The 27,617-nt window shown below is 37.4% G+C and overlaps 1 protein-coding gene across 1 annotated transcript in view; it reads right to left on the minus strand.

The window, feature by feature from the left end:
• Positions 1-400: 400 nt before the first annotated feature.
• The window catches only part of UBR1 (ubiquitin protein ligase E3 component n-recognin 1), a 165,654-nt gene continuing 138,437 nt past the window's right edge, over positions 401-27,617 (minus strand). Inside the window, exons 38-47 of the mRNA XM_060148630.1 lie at positions 27,315-27,382; positions 26,173-26,323; positions 21,548-21,635; positions 20,060-20,193; positions 18,500-18,608; positions 15,491-15,547; positions 12,877-12,954; positions 6,549-6,719; positions 4,595-4,696; positions 401-3,059 (exon numbers count right to left, since the gene is read on the minus strand). Coding sequence (XP_060004613.1) covers positions 2,918-3,059; positions 4,595-4,696; positions 6,549-6,719; positions 12,877-12,954; positions 15,491-15,547; positions 18,500-18,608; positions 20,060-20,193; positions 21,548-21,635; positions 26,173-26,323; positions 27,315-27,382 — 1,100 coding nt within the window. The 3' untranslated portion in view covers positions 401-2,917. The remainder of the gene's footprint in view (positions 3,060-4,594; positions 4,697-6,548; positions 6,720-12,876; positions 12,955-15,490; positions 15,548-18,499; positions 18,609-20,059; positions 20,194-21,547; positions 21,636-26,172; positions 26,324-27,314; positions 27,383-27,617) is intronic.

Here is a 27,617-nt window from a genome sequence, read left to right on the forward strand (position 1 = left end):
TCGGCAGGCAGACTCCCAACCACTGCGCCACCAGGGAAGCCCTCAGTGAGCTTATTTAACTTTCCACCTACTCATCCCTTTGCTCCCATCTTTTGTTGGTTGTAATAATTTTGCATTATTTTGATAATGTAAAATTATCTGATTTTGGCTTATTCCCACCCCCATCTGTAATCTTAATTCTTACAGTTGAACATATGCATATATATGTAAAATATGCATCTTAAAAACTATTTACTGATAGACTGTATGGTCAAAATGTTTGGAGACCATTACACTAAATACCTATGTCTTTTAAAGAATTTGTCTGGGCTGACAAAGATAACTTTTAGCTATAGCTCCTTTCTAGGTATACTTTTTTATACTTCAAACCCAAATCCCCAAACATGAGAAGTCCCTTTTTTCTTTTTAAATATACACATATAAGATATTTTATTTCAAAAAGCACAGAACATTATACAAGTTTTAAATTTACATTTTGCAATAAAAGATATCAATATATGCATTATTTGTATCATGGATGGAATTTGAATCAGTGGTATAAATATGTGGCAGTCACTAAATATAGATCATCATCACAGTGAACCAAAATGCATAGTTGTTATGAAATGACAAATGACCACTAAAGGGTGAACTCAGCCCATACACCACGATAATAAATTAGTTATACAGATATATGTTTTTCTTCACTGTATCATTAAAATTCCTGCTAGCCCCTCACCAAACATTCAAAAAACACAGTTTTGGAGCCATCCTGTTGAACCAGTTCCTCCACATACTACACTAAAGAAAATAAAGTGACTTTTTGCTCATTTTTAAGTAAACTTCATATGCTTAATTAAACTGTTTCCAATGATGAAGGCAAACAACTAGGATATTTGAATATAATTAGAAATCCCTTGGGCTGGGGGCAGCACTGAGAGATGTATGTTCATCTACAGTGCAGAGATCTGAATCAATCTCAGGAAATGGAACTCAATAGGAAATGGGTTCTTTGGCAGTAAAGATCTGACTGGCCATTGCAGGACAGTCCCTCTGGCAGCTTGAGAGCTTAACCGTAGAATTTATGAAGTGGATAGAAAAAGCTTAGAAATAAAAAATCAATTTATCTTTGCTAAACTGGGACCAATCAATTAGGGCAGAAGTCAGCATCTTCTGTTGCCTAGGCTGGCTCAGACTTCCCAGTCAGACAATCCACCCAACAAAATTATATAAGAAGTAAAAGGAAATGTTATAATCATTTAATCATACTGGCAAATTTGACAAACTGAATACTAAAATTTGTAATCCTCACCCATCAATAGTTAGAAACTGTTTATTGGAGTTGTATCTATTTTCTGATACCTTCTGAATAATAATTATTCAGGTAGAGAAACATGATTGTGATTCTGATGCCTGTTCATGCCAATCCCTTATTGTAAAATCCAGAATTTCTTTACTTTACATAAAAATACCATAAAAATCTAACCCAAAATGTGCATCATCAATCACTTTGCAAATATATTTTTATTTGCTTGCCTTTGCTGAGCAAAAAGAAGGTAGGAAAACATTTATACACATACATGACTATGGTCACCAAAGGCAAAATAAGACGGTCTTTGAATGTATCTTTCGAACTCCTAACATTACCCCAGAGACAACAGAAGCTAAAACATAAGATTTCAATCTATCTTCTGCCTGCTGTTTTATATCATAAGTTCTTGATATAAAAAGTTAAAGCCAAAAACCAAGAAGTCTATGCACAGATGCCGGAGAGCTCTGTTATTTATGAACAAGATGGCTCAACCACAGCATGTTTTAACAGGACACAGACTACTGACCACATGGCTTTTTTTGTTGGTTATACTATTCATATATCCAGAGTTTATGAAAAGTTTGCACACAGATAACAAATGAAGGATCTGTCTTACAAAGACACAGAATGTTACAGAACAGGCTTAAATCTGATTGTTCTAATTTACAGCTGCCATGATCCATTCATTGGGGGAATTTTCTTATCCTCATTCTATAGATAGTTTACATCAGAACTGCATCAGGTTTCTGAGTCAAATAGAGTCATGTCACAATCAAGAGATAAGTGAACTTATTTTAAAAACTTGCCTTTGGAAAATGGAAAGTATAATTTCAAAATGCAATAAAGCTAATCCTCACCATCAGAGGTGAGGACTGCAGGCTTTGTTTCATCAGGGATAAATAATAAATACATTATCCTAACTCTTCTTGAGGTCTACAGTAGGAAAAAAAAAAGCTTTTCCACACTGGCAGAAATTTGCCTTAGAAATGGAAACTTTGTCCATATAGAAATATAGTTTAATTTCTGGCTGAAACAGTAAGTGGCACTTTAGGGGCATTTCCTTAAGAGAGAAATTATAAAATTTTTACTTTTTGGAAAACTTTCTCAATTGAAGTACACTGCATGGTTTCTGAATTTCTCTTTAGCTGCAAGGAAGACTAACACAGATTATTAAATCTTGTCAGTGATCCATTAGATAAATTAAATTTGGGGGGGAAACACCAAATACAAATTGTAGAAGAGTCAACCAACATATAAGAATGCCCACAACTGCTTGATGTGACTTCATTTATCAGGTGGATGAAGTGCAGTGGGACAGATTACGAAGGGAAATAAGTTTTCTGGAACTATTAGCAGAATCAGACACTTGGGGGTGAAGAAGCATTTCTTTAGTGTTCTGGAACATAAAATAGATTAATCTATGTCTTTTTTTTTTTTTTGCTTTAAGCATATGTTCATTAATTGAAAGAAATATTCCATTAAGGAATATTTTATTGATGTATGTGAATCTGGACATGGAGCAAAAGACCCTCCAACCCTTCCCCAGCCCTCAATAAGGTCTCCATAATTTTGAATCAGTCTTCATTACTGTCTTCATTCGTGATTCTCCCCAGGCAGAGTTGGAGCTCACAGTAACTGCCAGTTGAATCCGAATAACATCTGATTAGTTTCCTGGCTCCTAGCAATCTCTTCTATGATGCAGTGTTGCTGCCACACCAAATGGAGCTTCCGATACCGCTCACGAGATAAATGAAGGGGGTTGCCCCTCCTTCAGGGGGAGAAAAAAACATGTAAGCTTGAATCAAATAACTACTACATCTTTATTGTTTAAATTAGTCTGAACTTTTGAGATGTTCTTGGAACTGGGAGGAATCACCAGGACAAGGTTTTAAAAGGTATATTTTCCCTTCACCACTGATCACTATGAACTCGATAAGTTACTTAGCTAATGAAGAAGAAACTTACTCCTTGATTATTCAGAAAAATAGGTCAAGTATACCATGGGCATTATGGGATCCCATTTAAATGGCTAGAAAGGTTTATAACTTGAAGCAGTTCTATTCTTTTTAGAGTGGTTAGCCTGAGTAGGTCTTTAATGGCTTTCTGGCCTCTTATAGTTTATCCAGCTTTGATTTCTGATCTTTGGACGGTAGAGGTTAGGTCTGAGGTGTAACACTAAGCCCTCAAATTATACGCTGCTCCTCAGAAATACTTAGTTATTATTGTCTTTATGACACAACAAACTTGCTGGTGATTAGCAAGTATTTAAATAAAATTACTCCACACCAATTCTAAGGTTGCACAGTTTGTAACACTGTATAACAGCTAATCCAAAATGACTGAAGTTTGGCTGTTGCCAATGATGGAGAACTGTGAGACTCTCATCCCTGGGGCACTAACATGTCTCAGCTGGTTAGGTATTTTCATATTGCCTAACTAACTTAAAAATTCTGCTTCTTTGTACCTTTCTGGAACAACACAGGCCTCTTATCCTCAATCATTAACTACTTTCACCACCCACCTTTTTCTTCCTGAATCCAAAGACTTTCTCTATACAGGTCAAAAGCTGTTACAATAAAAACAAATCTCCTTATGAACAAAGAGGTTCTAAGCCTCATCCAATAAGCCGATTCATTCTGAATAATATATTGGGATGATGAAAAAGTTCGGATTTTTCCGTTAAGATGTTACAAAAATCCTGAACAAACTTTTTTGGCCAACCCAAAATTTCAAAAGAACAAACTTTTAGTTAAACAAAAAGAGCTTATGGTAAGGGGATCTAATCTTTAACTATATGTACTTTTGGGACCATTGTGGCCTTACCTCCTTTTTCTCATACCCATGAGTGGTACTCCAGTTCCTAACACCAGTGAAGGATACAGAAAATTACAGGATTCTAAGCATTTTTGCTAATGTTTAAAAGCAAAGAAGGCTGACATAGCTGGCTAATAAAAAGTTTCAAGTATTGCAATGGAAACAATGAATATCCATTTTAAACCAAACTCCCTCACTGGATACTACAGATTTCTTTCTTTTATACATCAGCGTCAATTAAACCTTCTAAGTAATTCTGAAGAAAGGTTGATTAAAAATAATAAAGCATTCAAACATTAGGATGGCGGGGGTCTAAAAATTTTGGAGAAGCACAAACTTGTTGAAAATTATGTGTTACATTTAGGATGGCATCATATTTAATATTTTCAATTTATAGCTATTTAAAAATATCTCTCAGTATTAGCTTTTGTGTTTAAAGAGCTGCCACCATCCATGTACAATAATGTGAGTAAAATTTTAAAAACTTACTTCAGGCCAGGGTCTGTTTCTCCATATTCATCCAAATAAGGGGCTGGATAGGCACAGCCTCTGGCTTTACCTTCAACCAGGACTACTCTACATTCTCTGATTCTAAGGGACAAAACAACCAACAGAAATATTACTAAGTGCATGTATGCAAATGACAGGCACTGTGTCAAAGTTAATCTAGAGAAAAGACATGGTATCTGTTAAGAATTCAGTATAAAGACAATATAGACAAACAGACTAAATCGTGTTTTGTCTAAATAAAAGAGAATGAACATTGTTATTTTTGTTGAAGCTATGGGAAAGGATCAATGGACTCAGGGAAATGGGATCAGTCAGTAATACTGACTAAATATACTGAAGAGAGGAAGGAGACTGTCCTATGTGAACCATAGGTACCCTGGAAGATGGTGGCTGGGGTTGTTTCTGTTCTATTTCCTGACCTATGACCTGGAGCGGGGGAGGGAGCTTAACAGAAGAATAGAACCACATCTCCTAGTCTGATAACCCTGGGCCAGAAAGAAGGTCATCTATGGAAGTGTCAAGCCTTTTCTGGTTAGAGCCAGCCTCCAACAGTGCACATTATAAAGAACCACTGTAACCCTGAAGGTACTTGGGACTCTTACAGCAGAGAAATGGAAAAATAAAAAATAATGTTCGTGTACATAAGAGATAAGTACTCTAGAGAGAAATTATAAAATAAACAGTTGGAATAGGTAGTGGGTTTAATCGCTGTAGGTACCCTAGAAGAAAATAGGTGTTTGGGCTTTGCTTGCATACACTTATTCTCCTTGTTCCAACAGATGCTGATTGGCAGTGATTACATATTCCCTAGTGAGTGAGATGTTTGGGTTTATGTAAACAGAAACTAGATTACATGGGGAGAATGGAAAGAAAGAGCACATGCATCCACTTTGAATTTTTTCTCTCTCTCAGGAAACTTGCACTCTTCTTTCATAAATATGAGAGACTATTGGTCCGTTCTCAGTCATTTGCTAAGACACCAGGGAAAACAATGGTTGGTTGGTAGAAGAAGTGAAGCAAATTAAAACATTCAAAGGACAACATAAAGTAACAATGTACATGTCCTTTGAAAATACAAGTTTTAGGACTCTAAACTCTTTCACTATACCTGATTTTTACACAATACCAGAGTAATCAATATAAAGCCTATCCTATTTCACGTTTCCATTTTTTTTTTACCATCTTTATTGGAGTATAATTGCTTTACAATGTGTTAGTTTCTGCTGTATAACAAAGTGAAGCAGCTATACGTATACATATATCCCCATATCCCCTCCCTCTTGCATCTCCCTCCTACCCTCCCTATCCCAACCCTCTAGGTGGTCACAAAGCACCGAGCTGATCTCCCTGTGCTATGCGGCGGCTGCTTCCTACTACTTATCTATTTTACATTTGGTAGTGTATATATGTCAATGCTACTCTCTCACTTCATCCCAGCTTACCCTTCCCCCTCCCTGTGTCCTCAAGTCCATTCTCCACGTCTGCATCTTTATTCCTGTCCTGCCCCTAGGTTCATTAGAACCTTTTTTTTCTTAAAGATTCCATATATATGTGTTAGTGTATGGTATTTGTTTTTCTCTTTCTGACTTACTTCACTCTGTATGACAGACTATAGGTCCAACCACCTCAATACAAATAACTCAGTTTCATCTCAAGTCTACCATATTTGTTTAAGGTTTTCCACAAATAATGAAAATGTGAACAGATTCCAATTTTTAACTCCTTATTTTTCAAACTACTTACTTCATATTTTTTAAACTATTATTTACATTTGAGAAGATACTTAAGTATCTTTTCAAATGCAATTGCATGTGAATAACAGGTCTATGCTCTAACTTCTGACAGATCATATCCTATCAACATACTGTCCTGCCATGATGGCCTCCAGACTGGATTCAGATTCCCTAAGTTCATTATGAAGCTTCCTACTTACTTAAGGAAAATGCAGACTCCAGCTCCACAGTGAAGGGCATGAAAAATGCAAGCTCCCATCTCTTCTCCATTCACAATTTCTTGGCAGCAAATGTTCTGAGAACACAGTATGGCTCCGCAGAAAAGACAGAGGACAGGGTGCTTTCGCTCGTCATCTGCAGACCGTGGGCACCTCAAAAGGGAAGAAAACATTCAGTATGGTGGAGAAATAATAAAAGCATGATATAATCAGTTAGCAGTGTTTTAGATGTATTAGCAGTGTTTTCATCACTGGCTGCTTTGCAGCGAAGAAAGCTCTTAAAACACAAGGAAACATTTAATTAGATGATTCCTTTTTAATACTTTTCCTTAAGAAGATAACAAAAAGTCTTCTGATTAATTCATAGTAAGAAAATTTATTTTTAAATATGCAGTGTTCTGCGAATTCCCACAAAGTGTGGCACTTAAATATGCCTTGAGATTGAGATGCATTTAGAGAATCCAGTCTTCATCTGACACGACCAATTTACAGTCAGCTCCCCCTCTGGATTGGTTTAGTCAATCTTGTGTCTCAATGTTGGAGCAATGACCTTGAAGGTATACAATTACTGTTGTTGTTTTAACCACAATTTTCAGTAAGGGTTTAAACACATTTCCCCCACTTCTTTGAAGTATTGAGATCTTTAGGGTTGAAAGGGGAGACTGCAGTCTTTGAGCTGACACACCTTTCCACCTGTGAAACACAGCCAAGTCTTGGGAAAGAAAAAGTGACAAAGTTTACTTGTTTGAACCAAGTAGTACTATGAGATATGGCCATTTGACACAGTGGCATGCTAGAGCCTTGCTATAATGCCCCCAAGAGGAGTATCACTCTCTGAATTAAAGTGATAATGGCTATCTTTGTAAAAGGAGCTTCTTATACTCCTATCTCTGCTGTATAATGGACATAAAGCAAGCATCAATTTGGACAGAAAAAAATAAATGCAACCCCAGGAGAGATCCATTGATGTCCACAATTGGGTCAGAATAAAGAGCACCAAAACAAATCTCTAATATGGTATTAACAGTTTATTCTCTGATGCCCACTTTCTTAGGCAAGATAAGAAAATCACTATTCTCTACACACGAGCAGAGGGACTCCCTGCATAGGTATTCCATTCCTGTCTCCTGTAGATGAGAGGGTTATTTTCACTCCCTGGGTGTTGCTCTTTTTGGATAAAGCCAACATCTTTAACTTTTAGCACAGGATGGCTGAGTCCCATCCTATAGAGGAAAATGGGAGTGATGCCCCTGAAATACAGTACTGACCAGCCACCCTCCTATATTAGAGATGACTCAGTCTTAATGGAAACTAGTAGTAACAATAAAACTGGAAGAGAGCATAAGATTTATTATTATTTTTACTTGAAACCAGTAAGTACTAATATCATTCAGGAGCATCGTCACTGTGATTAATGATTAACACTCTTCTCAGAGCCAACAGCATGATACCCTTGAATGACTAGAAAACAATATCTATTCACAGGGTGTCTGTGATACCAATGCAGCCCCAAGATTAGGAAAATCACTGAATTTGGAGCTGGACGCAGTCTCTGAAATCATCCAGCTAATTTTTGGAGGGCTGAGAGGTAAAGTGATTCAGTCACTTCTTTAGTTGGCTGACCTTAATCTGCCTGAGACAAGCAGCAAGGGAGCTGAAATTGAGGTCAGTTCTAACTGGTAATAGAGGCTGAACTATGGGCTGCCCAAGCCCCTGATGGGCCAGTTAAACCCCCTGGCTTTGTGGCTCAAAGCAATGGTTATAACTAAATAAGAGAATTTCCTTAGTCATTCTGTAGGGTGGTGATTCTCAGAGTGGGCCAAAGAAGGGCTCTTCAAGCCCTTAAGATGACCCTGAAATGCAATCTCTCCTTTTGAGTCCTTCAAATGACAGCAAGTTATTTAACATATAGTTATAAAGACTAAGTCACCTTATAGATCAAGGCAGTTAACTGGAATTATTAATTAGTATCCTTAAATTTGAGAGTTAGTTGTGTTTACTGAGAGCTCTAATTAAGTTTAGTAAGAAGTTTAGCTGTTGCACAAAGCTCAGGAACATTACAAAACGCCTAACTGAGCTTTGGAATTTCTGTAATTCGGGAAAACAATGCCTTGTCACCAGTACATTATCAACGGAGTCTTGAATAGGCTTTGATTTTCAAGCTACTGAGATTCTTGCCTTTTAATTACTAGTTACTGCTAGTTCCACGTCATCATTATCAGTTTGGTTTGCTATGGGTGATGTGTGATGCTACTGGATTGTCAAGGATACAGAACTACATCAATAATAATTTTGGCTTATTATTTTCAAGATGATGCATTGTGATTCAAATATGAAATATTCACAAACCAATGGCTGAAGCAGATACAAATATGATTTCTCCATTCAGTGACATTTCACTGGTGGTGTGCTGCTCATTAATTTATGCTATTCAAATAACTTGCATCATATTACAGAAGGCAAAACAAAAATTACTGTTAACCTTATTGAACATAATTTTATCACAGAGCATCATGGGTTTAAGCTCATGTTGTTCTCTTATAAAGGTAATTCATACATGGTATTAGCAATGAGCACAATGTAACTTGTTTTTATTGCTTCTCACTAGTCTTTATCAGCCAGTATTTTTTTGATTTGAAAGTGATCAGTGAAAGGGAAGATGAAGATAAAAGGAAGTTTAGGAAACACTGCTTTAGAGTAGTGTTTAATCTGATTGAGGTAGGAGGAACATGGTGCCAGAAAAGGCTAAGGGGCTAAAAGGCTATTCCTCTTTCCAGTACCCAGGCTTGCACTTTGAGTCACAATGTTATCTGTTTTACTGTTATAATGAGCTTCCATATAAGATTGTGTTTGGGAAAAAAAAGTGTTCTTCAGTGTCATTTCAGTGAATGAATGTGGTCACCACACTGTAATGCATGTAAAACAGTGTTTAAAGACACATGTATAAAAGATATTTCTAAGACTGCTACTTGCTTGGGAAGTTGAGAACAGTGAGGTTCCTGTACCAGAACAACTACTGATCTGGCAAGAACTGTCTGAAGCAATTATTCTGCGAACTCAGAGTCAGGACAAACACTTGCAGTGTCCAGAGGAGTGCTTGACAAAAATGAGGCTAGTAAATTTCAGTGAATTTTGGCATTCTGTGTAGTGGTTACCATCCCTTATCCCCCAGCCCCACAGCAGGTAGCTATGGGGGTGGCTGCCCACAATCCTGGTGCAGCATGCTGGTGCCAAGGTGGGCAAGAGGGACCTTGTGTTCAAAAATTAGGGTTGTATGTTTAGTTTTGCCTGGCAGTTCACTGAGGGGCTGGCACAGAAACTAACCATTGTTTCAGCTCCTTGGCGGTGATGGTAGTAGAGGGGATTTAAAGAGGTAGATAGTCTTTATATCTTTTCTTCTCTCTTTTTTTTTTTTTCTTATTGCGTCCAGGCATTTAAGGAAATCTCTGTCAGTTACTGGCTGACCACAGAGATAATGGAACAGAGACTTCAGTGAACACACAACGAATAGAGTCTTTGCACAAATAGTTTGGAAAAGTCACTAAAACAAACAGATAACTACAGCCTTATCAAGCAACAATGGTTAATTCCTGGGATGTGGTAAGAATCTGATTTCCAGAGTTATTACGTTACAATACTCAAAATGTCCCATTCTCAACAAAGCTTACAAAGAAACAGAAAAGTATGGCCCATTCACAGGAACCCAAAAAGAGACTGACAGAAATCATCCCTAAGGAAGCCCAGCCATGAGACATAATAAACAAAGACTTTAAATTAACTCTCCTAAATATGCTCTTTGAAAGAAACCATTAACAACAAAAAAAAAACCCTAGTGGAAATCAGGAAAGTTGCAGGGTACAAGATCAACAGACAAAAATCGGTTGTGTTTAAATACACCAGCAGGGCTTCCCTGGTGGTGCAGTGGTTAAGAATCCGCCTCCCAATGCAGGGGACACGGGGTTCGAGCCCTGGTCCAGGAAGATCCCACATGCCGCGGAGCAACTAAGCCCGTGCACTACAACTACTGAGCCTGCTCTCTAGAGCCCGCGAGCCACAACTACTGAAGCCCATGCGCCTAGAGCCCATGCTCTGCAACAAGAGAAGCCACTGCAATGAGAAGCCTGCGCACCGCAACAAAGAGTAGCCCCTGCTCACCACAACTAGAGAAAGTCCGCGTGCAGCAACGAACACACAATGCAGCCAAAAATAAATAAATACATACATACATACATACACCAGCAATGAACAATCCAAAAAGGAAATTAAGAAAACAATTTCATTTACAATAGCTTTCAAAAGAATAAAATACCTACGAATAAATATAATCAAGGAGGGAAAAGTCTTGTACGCTGAAAACTACAAAACATCACTGAATGAAATTCAAGCAGGCCTAAGTATAGAAGGCATCCATGTTCATGGACTGGAAGACTTAATATTGTTAAGAAGGCAACACTCTTCAAAGCGATCTATAGATTAATGCAATCTCTATTAAAATCCCAACTGCCTCTTTTGCAGAAATGAAAAAGCCAATTCTCAAATTCCAATTTAATCGCAAAGGACCCGAAATAGTCACAACAATATTGAAAAAGAAAAAGTTGGAAAGCTCTCATGTTACGATTTCAAAGCTTACTACAAAGGTACAGTAATTAAAAAATGTGGTACTAGCATAAGGATAGACTTATAGACCAATGGAACAGAACTGAGAGTCCAGAAATAAACCCAAACATCTGTGACCAACTGATTTTCAAAGCAGGTGCCAAAACTATTTAATGAGGGGGAAAAAACAGTCTCCAAAAATGGTGCTGGGACAACTGGAAACCACATGGAAAAAAGAATGAAGTTGTACCTCTTACCTTATTCCAAAAATTAATTCAAAACAGATTCACAGCCTAAATATGAGCTAAAACTATAAAATTATTTGGAAAAAACATGGGAATAAATCTTCATGATCTCAGATTTGGCAACAAATTCTTAGTTTTGATACCAAAAGCACAAGCAACAAAAGAAAGAAACATAAGATGGACTCATACATCAAAGGACACTATGAAGAATATGAAAACACAACTTATAGGAGGAAATATTTGCAAATTAAAATCTAATAAGGGTTTAATATCCAGAAAATAAAAAGAACTCTTACAACTCAACAACAAAAAAGATAGTCCAATTATAAAATGGGCTTGGGATTGCCATATATACACTAATATGTATAAAATAGATAACTAATGAGAACCTGCTGTATAGCACAGGGAACTCCACTTCGCTGTACAGGAGAAACTAATACAACATTGTAAAACAACTATACCCCAATTAAAAAATAAAAAAATAAATGAAAAATAAATAAACAAAATGGGCAAAAAACTTGAACACATATTTCTCCAAAGAACATATACAAATCTGTAACAAGCACACAAAAAGATGTTCAACATCCTTGATCATTAAGGAAATGTATATCAAACCGCAGTGAGCTACCATTTTTCACCCACTGGGATCGCTTTAATTAAAAAACAAACAAACAAACGAGAAAATAAAAGGTGCTGGTGAGAATATGGAGAAATAGGAGCCCTCATACATTCTGGTGGGAATGTAAAATGGTGCAGCCATTGTGGAAGACAGTTTAATGGTTCCTCAAAATGTTAAACATAGGATTACCATAATGACCCAACATTCTACTCCTAGGTATATATACCCAAGAAAAATTAAAATATATGTCCTACCAGAAACTTGTACATGAATGTTTATAGGAGCATTATTCATAATAGTCAAAAGAGGGAAACAACCTAAATGCCCACCAATGGATGAATAGATTAATGAACTTTGGTATATACATACAATGAAATATTATTTAGCCAAGAAAGGAATGAAGTACTGATACATCCTACAACTTGAATGAACCTCAAAGACATACTAAGTGAAGAAAGTCAGACACAAAAGGTCATAGATTGTATGATTCCTTTTATATAATATATCTAGAATAGGCAAATCCATGGAGACAGAAAGCAGATTATCAGTTACTACAGAATCGGGAAAGAGCGGGATGGAGAATGATTATTTAGTGGATGCAAGGTGTTTCCCTGGGGTGATCAAAAAGTTTTGAAATTAGAGAGAAACAGTGGTGGCACAACATTGGCAATACACTAAATGCCAATGAATTATACAAAATTGTAATGTTATGTGATTTTCACCTCGATTAAAAAAAAAAGATTGAAAATCACTGTTACAGAGGATGCTCAGTGGTCACTTTTAAAAAAAGTTTGCTAGTGGTGGTGAGTTTGCAAGCTCAAGAAAGTTTTAAATATATATTTCTTCTTACCTGAAATGAGAAGCTTGATTTAGGAGGCAGCTATAGTCATCAGGAAGCTCTATCAAACTATTTCTTTTTCTAGGGTACCTAGAAATATAATTTAAATGGCAATTTTATTTTATGAGTAAATAAGCCCAGATCAAAAACAGACCAAATAACAGAAGGAAGAATGTTTTAAAAATAATGAAAGGAGGGGAATTCCCTGGTGGTCCAGTGGTTAGGACTCTGTGCTTCCACTGCAGGGGGCATGGGTTTGATCCCTGGTCTGGTCGGGGAACTAAGATCCCACAAGCCATGTGACGTGGCCAAAAAAACAGTTTAAGGATTCATATTTGCAATCCATAGTAATTCCTACTGTTGACTAGATTAAGTCTAAACTTTTCAGCCTAGAATTCCAGATCTTTCATCAGTTGGTTTCCTCTCCAAACCCAACTCCTACTATCTCCTAAGACTAAATTGTTCTAGCTATATTTCTATACTGTCTAGGAAGGTAATATAAAGTAGTAGTTAAGAACACAGACTTTGAAATCAAACAGGCCCGGTTACATATCCTAAATTCTCTGACACCTGACAAGTCACTGAACCTAATCCTGTATTTCCTGGTCAGTAAACTGAGAATAAACATATTATACTTTCTCAATCATAGGGCACACCCTCAATTTAGTAACACATTTCCGGGGTGGGGGGGGGGGTGAGGAGAGAAACATTAAATACTCATGTTGATTTAAGAAATGAATAGTATCAAGGAACCTCAAAGGGCTGTTGAGAACTCAATAAGATATTGAAGTGAAACATAATATACTTAGTACTTGTTACATGCTTGCAAATGTTATTCATTCTCACCATAGTAATATGACAAAAGCCTTGCATGCATGTCCTGGGGAAGGTCATCTGAATAACATGAAATTCTCTTCTCAAACCCCAGTCAATTCAAATTCTACTATAATCTCTTCTGTGTTCAGCTAAAAATTATCTCCTCTAAGACTCAACTTACATCATTAAGAATATTTACTCTTTACATTTCTATAGCATTAACAGTATATTCCATATATTATTATACTGTATCTCATTTATGTACATAATTAGACTATAAACTACCCATGACCAAAAGGTGTATGTATTGTATCTTTTAACTCTCTCAGAGTATTTTAGTTTAGTACCATGCTAGGGAAACAGTAGATGTCTAAAAGGCACACAGCGACTTCTGTGAGATTAATAGTGCTAAAATATGTACTCATATTTTAAACTCTTCTTTTCTTGGTGATGTGAATACTACTGCATCTGAGCACAGGAGGTGGATCTATAATCTCTAAATCACTAAAGTTGGGTTAAGTCTTAGGCAGCAGCATATGCACATTTAAGGAGAAGCTGAAAGGAACTCAAGGGGTGAAAACAGATGAGAAAAGAAGGTAGCAAATGCACACTGTCTGACAATGTTTGCTTTAGCCATAAAAAAAAAATTGTGCTGGTGTTAGTATTTAAGGCTGGGGTCAATTCCTCTGCTTGTTTATTGACGCAATGCAATTTGAATAAAAATCAGAGACTGTACATAATACAAACCAGGCCCTGGAGGGGACGCAAAGAAGATAAGCATGTGGTTCTGGCCACTGTTGAGTTTACTGTTCAGTGATTTACAGTGTTGGCTGGGACACACATACACACACATGAACAGACACATATGAGAGGATGTGTTAGGATAGGCTTCAGGGAGAAGGTAACATTTAAAATGGTCCTTGAGGGGGACTTCCCTGGTGGCACAGTGGTTAAGAATCTGCCTGCCAATGCAGGGGACATGGGTTCAATCCCTGGTCCGGGAAGATTCCGCGTGCCACGGAGCAACTAAGCCCGTGCACCACAACAACTGAGCCTGTGGTCTAGAGCCCGTGAGCCACAACTACTCAGCCCACGTGCCACAACTACTGAAGCCCACGTGCTCTAGGGCCCACTGACGCAACTACTGAAGCCCACGCACCTAGAGCCTGTGCTCCGCAACAAGAGAAGCCACCGCAATGAGAAGCCTGCACACCACAACGAAGAGTAGCCCCTGCTCACCACAATTAGAGAAAGCCCGCGCACAGCAAGAAAGACCCAAGACAGCCAAAAAATATAAATAAATAAATAAATAAATAAATAAATAAATAAATAAATAAATAAAAACTGTCCTTGAGGAAGAGATGGATTTTGATTAAACCATAACTTAAGGGAGATGGGGGGCTGAAGAAAAGTTTTACTGGGTAGTCTCTAAGCTTATAGAAAGGAAGAGATGGGGAGGAGGGAATAGTTCTATTTATATCTTTATTCTCAAAAGGAAAAAAAGTGGTTTATATGAATACTGTCACTACCCTCTCATTTTAATACACTAGCAGCTCCAAGAAGCCTTTTAACAGGTATGCACTAGCTTAAGGTGCTGGTGGTGTCAAACAATTTAAGAGGGAAAGGACAGCCACTCCAAGAAAAAAATCAACTGTACGAAGAATCGAATTTCCGGCAAAGACCTAACAGAAATGTAAGAAACAATGTGCTGAGTGAGAATGAAGACAACAGACTAGAAAGCATCCTCATCAACCAACTACTTTTGGAAACACAACCTGTAGATGGGGAAGGACTGAGAAGTAAAACCAACCTGACTATGGCGCTTTTTTGCTTCAGACAGTTTAGTAAGGCAGGGTCTGTACACCATCTATATGGGGAGCAGAGAGAAAAAGCAAATGGGTCATCACAACTTCAGTGGAATATTCATGGAGCCATCCTCTCCAAACCTCTCTGTCCCTTCTTTCCATGTGCCCTCTGCTAGACTTCTTTTACCTTATATCTTGTCCCCCTTTCTTCTCCCTTTCTTTTCCCCCCTTCTTTTTTCTGTCTATTTACCCCCCCTTTTATTAATTTCTTTTTTAAAAGGTTATCTATTACTAGAAAAACAGAAACCACTCTGAGTATTTTAGCAAGAGGGAATTTAATACTAGGAATTGGAAATAAAGGTGACAGAAGGGCTGAGAAGCCAACCAGGAGTCAAATAAGGCAAGGCAACCCAAAGATTAGCCAATAACAGGAAGCTACTATCCTTCCCAGGCTGGAGGAACAAAATAATATTTTTTGAGTGGTTTTGTTGGAGCTCAGGGTCACTGGTGGATGCTAGAACTACAGTAGACTTGTCTGGTGGGAACTAGATGTTCTGACATCCAGTAGAACATCAGTAGAACTGACAGTAGCCATTGTCAGGGATGCCCCACAAGGCAGAGAGAGGTGGTCTAAACACAGGTTTCTCTCTTCCTCCTGACCTCCAATATCTTGCCAGTGCCTCCCACAGGCTGAAGCCAACAGACGAGGGAGACTGGGAAATATGGCCTACAGAGGTCAGTCCCCTGCCTTTCAGAGAAGACAATGAGGAAAGGCTCTGAGGCAAGCAGAGCCAGGAATGGTACAGACTTTGTTTCAAAGTTTGAATTTTTAACACTAAACTAAAATGGCAAGTTAAAAATGTATCGACTCCAACAATATAAAAGTAAAATTAGTATAACCTACTGTGATTGCATTCAACACAAAGCATGATACTGATTTTTTTTTTGGATTCATTTTTATCACACTGAAAATCAGAATACCTCATGAGAAATGAGAAAACACAGAAAAGAACCCAAAAGAAGAGGTGAGAGCACAGAGAAAGGTGTCAGGAGATGGGCGGACATTCACACAAATCCTGACATGGGCATGCAGGGAAAAAGACACTGATCAAAGAAAAAGGAGAAAGAAAAAGGGTAGAAAATTGAAAAGACTAAAGGAAATCAAGGGTGTGATACTGTGACTGATAACATTAAAAAAGAGACAAGCCCCAAATGGAAGTTACTTGTGCTAAGCCCACGTCCATCAAACCAAGACTTAACACCTAAACCTAATTGCAGTTTCAACCTTCCCCAGAAGTGAAATCTTTACCCATCGGTCTGGAATTTCCTGGTCAGTAGCAGTGAGGTAATCTGCCTAACAGATCCTTTTGCCCCGCAAAGGAAGGTTACCTTGCCTGAAATAATCCTTTTCTCATTTATGACTTCCTTGTCCCACCTCCTTGCTGACTATAAAAGGCTCCTTTCTACTTGCTAGATGGGATGCTGCCCATTCATAAATCATTTAATAAAGCCAATTAGATCTTCAAACTTAATTTTTTTAACAATAATAAATATATTTGGTCTCTGACCCAGTTCCTGGCACAGACTGACTCAGCACAACTTCAGCACTGAGCTTCCAAAACCCTTGGAATTTCCGAAGTGATGTGAGTGAAAAAGGTGTCTTTTGTTATGTTAACAAAGTGGCTTTTGAACAAAAGGATGAGGGCTGGTAGCCAGGAGAACTAACCAGTGACTAGAGGGTTGGAACTTTCAGCCACTCCTTACCCACCAGCCTCTGGGGAGGGAAGAGGGGTGGAGGATGAATCAGTCGCCAACGGCCAATGGTTTACTCAATCACGCTTATGTAATAAAGCTTCCATAAAACCTCTAAAGGACAGGATTTGGAGAGCTTCCAGGTTGGTGAACACGTGTCGATTCAGGGAGAGTGGTGTGCTCAGAGATAGAGTGTGGAAGTTCTGCTCCCTTTTCCTCATACCTTGCCCTATGTGTCTCTTCCATCTGGCTGGCCCTGAGTTATATCCTTTGATAAAAAACTGATGATCTAGTAAGTAAAACGTTTCTCTGAGTTCTGTGAGCTGCTCTACAGACTCATCAAACTATAGTCTTTTGGTGAGCACAGGTGACAACCTGGACTGTGACTGGCTCTTTCTGAAGTATGTGGAGGTGGGGTCGTCAGTTTTATGGACTGAGCCCTTAACCCATGGAATCTGACAGCATCTCCAGGAAGACAGCATCAGGATTGAGCTGAATAGCAGGACACCCAGATGATGTTGCAGAATTACTTGCTGGATGCGTGGGAAAAACAACCCGCCCCCCTGCAACAAGTATTGGAATTGGATGCCAGAATCTTTAATGGGGGAAATAAAGTAAGAGTAACACGATGAGAACTAATTATTAAAATGATGGTATATGTCAATTATATCTCAAAAAAAAAAAGATGGAAAGTGGTGGTAGCAAAGATAGGGTAAGGAGATTGGAGGTTTGGAGGGTAGAGAGTGATCAGAAGGGCCAGTAAGTAATGGGGTAGGAAGAAATTTTTAATTAAAAAAAGACACACTTTTCCACAGAAAATTTAACTAGATACATCTCTGATCTACCAAATGACCTTTATTTCCTCCTCAGTCACCCTGCTGAGATATGTGCTACCATATGAGATATGCTACTATTGTAGCCCCACTTTGGGTTCCTCCAATGTTTAACTGTGACTGTACTGCTGCTTACAACAGGACCTACCCTCACTCCACCCACCCCCCACCCCATTTAAAACTGGGATGAGATAGCAGCTGTAGGGAAAATAAGAACCATGAATGGTAGTCATGGTAGAACAAGCAGAAATTCCAGCTGCCCATTGCTGCTGGTCTTATCCCCAACTCCTTATGTGTGTGAATTAGGAATCTCGTATATTTTTGTCACCCCTTCAAACGATGCTAATCAATCTAAGAGCTTAGCAAATATTTTTAATTTAACATTTTCAAACTGTATAACCCAATAATGATATTTTAACCCCACAGTACCTCTGCAGGAGGGGCCTTACAGTATCCCAATATTTCTGGAAAAGCAGGAACAAATTTGTGGGTAAAGATAAATAGCTACAGAGTGCACTGTACTCTCCTTCTGCAGGATCTGCAAGGAAATAAAAATACATTTAATAAGTACATTGTTCTTACCTGGTCAACAGTAGAGTTTCTACATTGTTTATGCTCATTTCTATACTCTGTCTACACAGAGTATACTTTGTACTCTATGAAACTGTGGGTGACAAGACACAGTGATCCTTTTTTTTTAAATTAATTAATTTATTTTACAGTGATCCGTTTAAATCTGATTGAGTCATTCTCCTGATCAGACTTCTCCAACAGCAAACCACCACAAAAATACAAAATACAAAAGTCCTTATTGTGGCATACAGGCCCTACCTGATCTGGACCTCATCTCCTACCACCCTCCCCCTGTTCAATAGGCTTCGGCCACTCATCTGTACTATTCCTTGACTATGTCAAGCAAAGCCTTTGCAGTTATTGTTCCTTCTGCTTAGGAATACTCTTCCTTCAATCACCCGCCCAGTTCAACCCTATCTCCTTTTTCAATGTCCCTTTGCTCAATACCTCCTCACAAACAAGGCTTTCATGACTCTACCCCAGCATTCTCTACTCCCATGACCTGCTTATTTTTCTTTGCAGCACTTATTACCATTTCACATTATACTATATATATTTATCTGTTTGTTTATATTTCATCTCCTCTCACTAAAAGAAAGGACTTTATCTTATCCATTGCCATACTACAGCACAGACTAGATAATATATTATTTTTAAAAAATGAAAACAACAGATCTGTACTGACAACCACTTGGAAAGTAGCATCATATTTATACAGAATCAGAACAAACCTACATCTAACAAACCCTACTGAACTGAGTTCAAGATATAGAACCTTCTTAAGGCTGACCTGAGAAAAGGACAAAAGAAAGAATCTCTGAGCAAATTTGATGACTCTTCCAAAATCATACAAACCTTCTGATTTTTACCTATACAAAGCCACAAGGAAACCTTCTCTACCTTGATGTAGATTTAAGGCAAGTAAAGGAGAAAGGAAATGATTCTGTTACTCAAATACACGTAGCCTTGGTTTATCACAACAGCCCTTTCCCAGCAGCATTTTAACTCTTTCATAATAGATACAGTCATATGTTCAAAATTCAAGAAACAGAGTATATAATAAAAATCTCCTCCTATTTAGCCAAACAGTTCTTTTCCCTTAAAAGCAATCAATCTTTCTAATTTTTTGTATACCTTAACCATTATACCTGCGTGCAGGCATTTTGTAAGCTCAAGTACAAAAACTGTACATAGATAGGAGCCATGAATAGGTTTTGCAGACTGTGAGGCTAATCTGGTTTCTGGCCTCACCTTTTACCTACACCAGGGCAGGGGCGCACACATGTTTGGAATGAACACTGATGAAAGAGGTGAGGAATGAAGTGGTTTTGCCTGCTCTCACCTTGTATTCCTGAGGTTGAAGGTAACAAAAAAAGTCTTTTATTTACTACTCTGTGATTTCATTTTCCTACTTACTGGTAAATAGTTCTTCAGGTGGAGTTACTCCAAGTAAATAGTGGAAAAACAATGCAGCACAGCGAAGATAAGGGATGATGCCATTCTTCAACGAGACCCATAAATACCAGCCAGGAATACCACACCCAATGCAGCTAAGAGGCAATAATTCCAGAAGAGAACAGAATACAGATCAGACTAAAATCTAGACTGTAAACACATCCCCTTTCAAAAACATAGCTAAGCATTAAATAATTTTTTATCCATTTAATTTCTAAATATTTAAAACAAAATATTTAACTAGCTAAAGAAAACCACAAATCTTGCATTTTTTACCAGGTAGATGTTTAAGGCAAAGAACTACTTTTTTCTTTCTCCTAACCCTTGTAATGAAATGTGGAGCAAATATATTTAGCAATAACTAACCAAATCAGCCAAGTTAGCTAAAAAAAAAAAAAAAAAAGTTAATACTTTCCTGATTTCTGTATTAAAATTGGTGATTTGCAGGGCAGTGAAACTAATCTATATAATACTTTTACAACATAAAGAGTGAACCTTAATGTAAACTATGGACTGTAGTTAATAACAATGTATCAATACTGGTTCAACAATTTAACAAATGTACCACACAAACGCAAGACATTAATAATGGAGAAATTGGTGGGGGGAGGGAGGAAATGGGAACTCTTTGTACTTTCTATTCAAGCTTTCTGTAAACCTAAAACAGCTCTAAAAATAGTCTATTAACATAAAAATAAATACACACGCACACATATTCAGTACTTAAACTAAAAGAAAAAGGTTGACTGGCGAAGAAGATGAAAACAAAGAGCAGAACTTGGCAGCAGATGAAGCGCAGCAGAGCACTCTGTTGTACTTTTGGTTTTAACCTCTGCATTGCCAATATATTTCACATATTACTCACAGCAGCCTTAAAAAACCTCTAGGTAGTTAAGTGTATTAACTGTATGAATTGCTTTAAAAGGGCAACCTATTTTCAACTTTTTACATTTATTTAAATTCTAACTGCTGCATATTGTTAAAATTCTATCATCTTTTGCCTATGTTCCCATAACAGTTTACAAGAGTAAAGATGTGTCAAAACTTGTTTTAGACTCAGAAACAAATGAATGGGTAGGTTTTACTTGTTGTTATTCCAAAAGCCTTTTAACTGATTTTTAAAAACTGGAATTAAAATGGTTCAAAAGTTATACTGCCGGGCTTCCCTGGTGGTGCAGTGGTTGAGAGTCCGCCTGCCAATGCAGGGGACACGGGTTCGTGCCCTGGTCCGGGAAGATCCCACATGCCGCGGAGCGGCTAGGCCCGTGAGCCATGGCCACTGAGCCTGCGCATCCGGAGCCTGTGCTCCGCAACGGGAGAGACCACAGCAGTGAGAGGCCCGCGTAACATTAAAAAAAAAAAAAAAGTTATACTGCCATAAAACTGAACAAAGATGTGGAATTATAAAAACAATACTGAAATAGACTGGACTAATGGACTGTTACTCACCCACTTGTATACTGAGAAACTTCTGCCAAGAAAGAAGATGCAGAACGAGCCTCTTCACTCTCTTCTTGAATTTGTGCAAGGGGGAGACCTGAAAAAGAAATTCTGAAAGATAAATCTATGAATTTGCTATTCAATTTATCAATTAAACCTCAATTTCATGGTTCCAGGAAAATAAGCAATGTCAACTCAACTGAGGTTCTTTCCCTTGTTCTCAGTCTAAATTGTTGATCCTGAATATTAAAACTGTTACATAAACTTTAACAGTATGTTAGCCAGAGAAACAAATAGGGCAGAATCACAGCCTTGCTAAACATGATGTTTAATAAATGTTTACCTCATTATAACATGACCAGGTAAATAAATTAGTGGTCATCTACCTGCTCTGGGTTCCTAGCTGTCCTGTCTAGCAGGTAGAAATTCAACCTCTAGAAAGGAAAGTAGGTTGCTGTTCTGCCTTCTTGCTCAAGCAAAGAGACACATAAAAAGAATCTTGTGGGGTTATTTCCTCCATAATCTATCCTTAACCTTTAGTAGGACCATCCTAAACCTTTCCAGCAACTGTCACCTCTCCCACTTAAGTTAAAATTCTGTGTAAGCCATTGAAGTTCTCTGAACTTTAGTTTTATTATATTAAAATGGGGATAAAAATGCCTATCTTCAGTCTGCTGCGAGGGATGGGTACAGCACATTTGAGTAGTACTCTCTTGTTTTAAAAATAGTTTGTTTATCCATTAATTCATCTGAAAGGCCACAGTTAAAATTACCCTGAGTCTCTTACCTTGAATATTGCCAGTTCTTTTCCTTTTTCAATTAAGGTCTCTTTAGAAAATACACTTTTTTTTTTAAAGGAAAATATATCATGAACTCATACTGATATTTCCAATTTAAATGTAAGAGTTCAATATTTGTATATGACTGTTTTTTTCAGTATGAGGTAAATTTTACATACAATAAAATGCACAAATATTAAATGCACCATTTAATGAATTTTGACAAATTCACACACCCAGGTAACAAGATCTTTTTACATTAATAAACTTTATTTTTTAAAGCAGCTTTAGGTTCACAGCAAAACTGAGAGAAAAGCACAGATTTCCCATATACCCACTGTTCCCAAACACCTACGATCTCTCCCACTATCAGTACCATTCACCAGGACTGGCACATTTGTTACAACCTATATTGACATATCATTATCACCCAAAGTCCATAGTTTACATTGGAGATAATTCTTGCTGTTGTACATTCTACAGGTTTTTGTTTGTTTGTTTGTTTTTTTTTTTTTTTTTTTTTTTGCAGTACGCGGGCCTCTCACTGTTGTGGCCTCTCCCGTTTCGGAGCACAGGCTCCAGACGCACAGGCTCAGCGGCCATGGCTCACGGGCCCAGCCTCTCCGCGGCATGTGGGATCTTCCCGGACCATGGCACGAACCCGCGTCCCCTGCATCGGCAGGAGGACTCTCAACCATTGCGCCACCAGGGAAGCCCCATTAGTATGGGTTTTGACAAATGTATAAGATGTATCCATTAGTATAGTATCCCACAGAGTAGTTTCATTAAACCCTAAAAACCCTCTGTGCTCTGCCTATTCACCTCTCTCTCCCCTAACCCTTGCCAATCACCACTGGTCATTTTACTATCTCATAGTTTTGCATTTTCCAGAATGTCATAGAATCATACAGTATGTTGCATTTTCAAATTTGCTTTTTTCACTTAGTTATATGTATTTAAGTTTCCTCCATGTCTTTTCATTGCTTCACAGCTCATTTCTTTTTAGCACTGAAGAATACTCCATTGCTTGGATGTACCACAGTTTATTTATCCAGTCACAAGGACATATGGGTTGCTACCAAGTTTTAGCAGTTATGAATAAAGCTGCTATAAACATCTGCGTGCAGGTTTAGCGTGGACATGGGTTTTCAGTTCATTTGGGTAGGTACCAAGGAGTGTGACTGGTGGACTGCATGGTAGCAGCATGTTTAGTTTGGTTAAGAAACTGCTGAACTGTATTTCAAAGTGGCATGGGCTTCATTCCTACCAGCAATGAATGAGAGCTCCTGTTGCTCCACATCCTTGCCAGTACTTAGTGCTGTCAGTGTTCTGGATTTTGCCCATTCTGATAGATGTATACTGGTATCTCGTTGTTGTTTTAATTTGTAATTCTCTAATGACAACATCTTTTCATATGCTTATTTGCCATCTGGATATCTTCTTTGGCAAGGTGTCTGTTCAGGTCTTTTGTCCATTTTTAACGAGATTGTTTTCTTACTGTTGAATCTTAGAGGAGTTCTTTGTATATTTTGGATAACAGTTCTTTATCAGATGCATCTTTTGGAAATCCATTCAACCAGTTTGTGGCTTATCTTCTCACTCTCCTGATAATAATCTTTTGCAGAACAGAAGTTTTGAATTGTAATGAAGTCCAACTTACCAATTATTTCTTTCATGGATTGTACCTTTGGTGTTGTACCTAAAAAGTCATTGCATACCCAAGGTAACCTAGGTTTTCTTCTATGTTATCTTCCAGGAGTTTTATAGTTTTGTATTTTTACATTTAGGTCTATAATCCACTTTTAGTTAATTTTTGGGAAAGGTGTAAGATCTGTGTCTGTGTCTTGCATGTGGATATCCAGTTGTTCCAGCACCATTTGTTGAAAAGATTATCTTTCCTCCATTTGTCTTTGCTCCCTCATCAAAGATCAATTGACTATATTTATGTGGGTCTATTTGGGGGCTCTCTGTTTTGTTCCATTGATTCATTGGTCTGTTCTTTCACCAGTACCACACTGTCTTGATTCCTGTAGCTTTACAGTAAATCTTAAAGTCAAGTAGTATCAGTCCTCTGACTTTGTTCTTCTCCTTCAATACTGAGTTGGCTATTCTGAGTCTTCTGCCTCTCCATATAAACTTACAATCAGTCTGTTGACACCCAAAAAATAACTTGCAGGGATTGTGACTGGGAGATTATTCGGTTTTTACTTAACTTTTCTGAATTTATTCTTGTGTGTCTTCCTTCTTATACTGAAAATTTGGTTCCCAATGACATTAACACAATCCTTATTTGGTTTAAAAACCGCCTAAAATAATTTCAAAATAAGAATATTAGTACTACTGATACCACTAACTGAGTTCAATTTAAGATTTTTTTTGTAGTTCTTCCATTATCAGAATATATCCTACTAGGGAAGTACAGTTGAAATACTGTTTTTTAAAGTCACTTAAGCAATTATTTTCTTGATACACTTGTTAGGTTCATTTGTTGTTTTCAACTGTCAAAAAATTATTTTCACCATTTAGATTTTTTTTTTAGTTAAGTATAATTAGGGTTCTAAAATCAACTACATTAAAAAGACATTCATAAGAGTCTTTCCTCAAAGTATTGTACTCTTTACTTTGTCCTAGAGGCAACTCTTTTTAATCAGTTTTCGGTTTATACTTCTGTTGTTTCATTTATTAAAAAAATAAGCAAGTATGAATATATGTAAGAATGTAAACACATGAATACACATAAAATACCTCACACAAAGGTATATACTAAAACTAGTGTTCTGTACCCTACTTTTTTCACTTAATAATATATCCTGGAGATCACTTCTTCAATAGATCTTGTTCATTCTGTTTTATAGCTGCACAGCATTCCATTATATGGATATACCATAGGTCATTCAACCAATCTCCCAGTTTTTTGCTATTCCAAATAATGCCACAATGAATAATCTGTGCTTATATCCTTTCATACTTTTGCCAGTAGAGCTTTGGGGTAGATTCCTAGAAGTGGGATTGGTGGTGGGTCAAAAGGTAAATGCATATGTAATTTTGCTAGATACCGTTCTAAGGTCACTTTAATTATCTGTCCTCTAAATTATTTGAACTTGCAGTAGCCTTTATTGATCACTGATACTCAAAACCCAACTTTGCTTTCTATTAAGAGCAGAGTCTATAAGGACAACTATACCACAATTCCATGATATTACTCATGTATCCTCAAATGAACATTCATCCAAAAAATATTTATTGAGTTCTTACTGGGTATAACAAAAGTTGCTAGACACTTGAAGCTTACGAGGGAAGATTTTGAAATTTGAATGTTCCCTATTAAAGAAACAGTAGGCATGGAGGAGCAGGGAGAAAGGAGAAGCAGGGAAAGGAGTGGAACAACAGTAAGATATAACTATAAAATAAGACACTATGTGATAACTGCTATAAAATGAACAAAGTACTATCATTCTAGCTGGAGGAATCAAGAATGTTTCGTAGACAGGCTTATCGAAAGGCTGAAAGTATTTAGGTAGGAACAAACACTGGAGAGACTAATCCTCAACCTTGAGATTGGGGAATTTGAAAAAAAAAAAAGAAAGGGAAAAGCAGATCCAAATGGTCTCCCTGTATACCTAGAGAGCAGCTGCAAGTTAGAGAATCAAGTGGTTGACCTAATTATTCCTGTCACAGTTCTTCTAACCTTTCCATTTAAACAGCATCCGTAAAGAAACAAATGAACAGTCATTCAATAAGAGACATAATACAGAACTTAGAAATATATAAAATGATTAATCACAAACATAATTTATTTTGCCAATAAATCATGGGCAAATGTTATTTGCAGTTAACAACTGATGGGAGCTTTACCTGTATCTGTGGTAAGAAGTATCTGAAGCATGTGTGCCATGGTGATCAAATGGAAGAGATAAAGGTGGTTATAGGAAGAACTAATTGATGAAGGCTGCAGATCAACAGCATCATCCCAATACAAGGATGGGAATGCTAACACAGTACCCACCTATGAGACAAAATGGACATCAACATGGGTAACAACAAAGACCAACACAAGTTAATCTCATAACTAAATGTAAAGAACACCAGATCCTGCACTGTTTGTGTTTTTTTTTAATAACCACCATATTTTTCCTAATTATTCAACAAGATATTTTATAATATAACATACCACAAATAGAGGACAAATGTCATCACCAAACAGATTTAACCCTTTGCTGGGTCTACTTATTCTAGTTCTAGGTAGTGGTCTCAACCCTGCGATTTTAGAAGATTCAACATTACAATCACTTGGGGAGCTCTTAAAATAACACTGATACACAGGCCCCACCCCAGTCCAATCAAATCATAATCTCAGGTGGTCGGGCCCATTTACCAGCATTCTTTTCAAGGTTCCCCCAAGAGATTCCAAAAGATAGGGAGACAACCACTGGGTAGAGGATACTGGCTAACCTTGCATCCACAAACTCCATGCTCCCAACTTCACCATGGCTCTTTCTAGAGAACTCACTTTGAAGGAATGGAATCTTCACAGGGATGGAAAAGCTGTGCAAGAAACTCAAAAAACAGTTGCCACCTAACCATAGGTGTTTTGGGGGAAGCCTGGATGCACCCATGGCCTGGTCCCTATCACGAATAATTAATGATTTTAAGACAGCTCACCCCATCATTCACTGCTTAGAATGTAAACAAGATGAGAAAAAGAGGAAGGGGGAAAATACATTATTAGAAAAAGTTTGTTTGTATAGACACTAACTAAATATAATCAACTAGAATAAGACTATTACAAAGTAAAGGGTAAATGTGGTTTCATTTTTAAAGTGATTTTCATGGTCTCAGTCAAATCTGTATCTATTTGTAAAGGGAATGGACAAAAGAGACTAAACTTTGAACACTGATAATTTATAATCTTGAACAAAGAGCATAAATTTCAATGAGGAAAACACACGAAATTCTAAGCTTGAGTGACTTAAAAAAAAAATTTACTGAACACTTACCAAAACATGAAATAGATCTACAGATAGAAGGCAAGGTGTAGCTTCTGATTTTAGGTTAGGAAGAACAACTAAAAAACAAAAAAACCTTAATGTAATTCAGTCAGTCATAAGCAATGTAGTTAAATATAATGCAAGATCTAAAACAAAAATTTAACAGGGTTATAATACAGAAACTGATAAACTGGTATATCACACCTTTAAGATATAGGAACCATAATTGAAGATAAACTAAACTGAGAAAAGGCTCTAAAAAGCCCTGGATGCAATTTAATGGTTGAAATATAAGATACGGGGCAAAGGGTA

The sequence above is a fragment of the Lagenorhynchus albirostris genome, chromosome 1 (assembly GCF_949774975.1).
Source record: "Lagenorhynchus albirostris chromosome 1, mLagAlb1.1, whole genome shotgun sequence".
NCBI classification, from domain to species: domain Eukaryota; kingdom Metazoa; phylum Chordata; class Mammalia; order Artiodactyla; family Delphinidae; genus Lagenorhynchus; species Lagenorhynchus albirostris.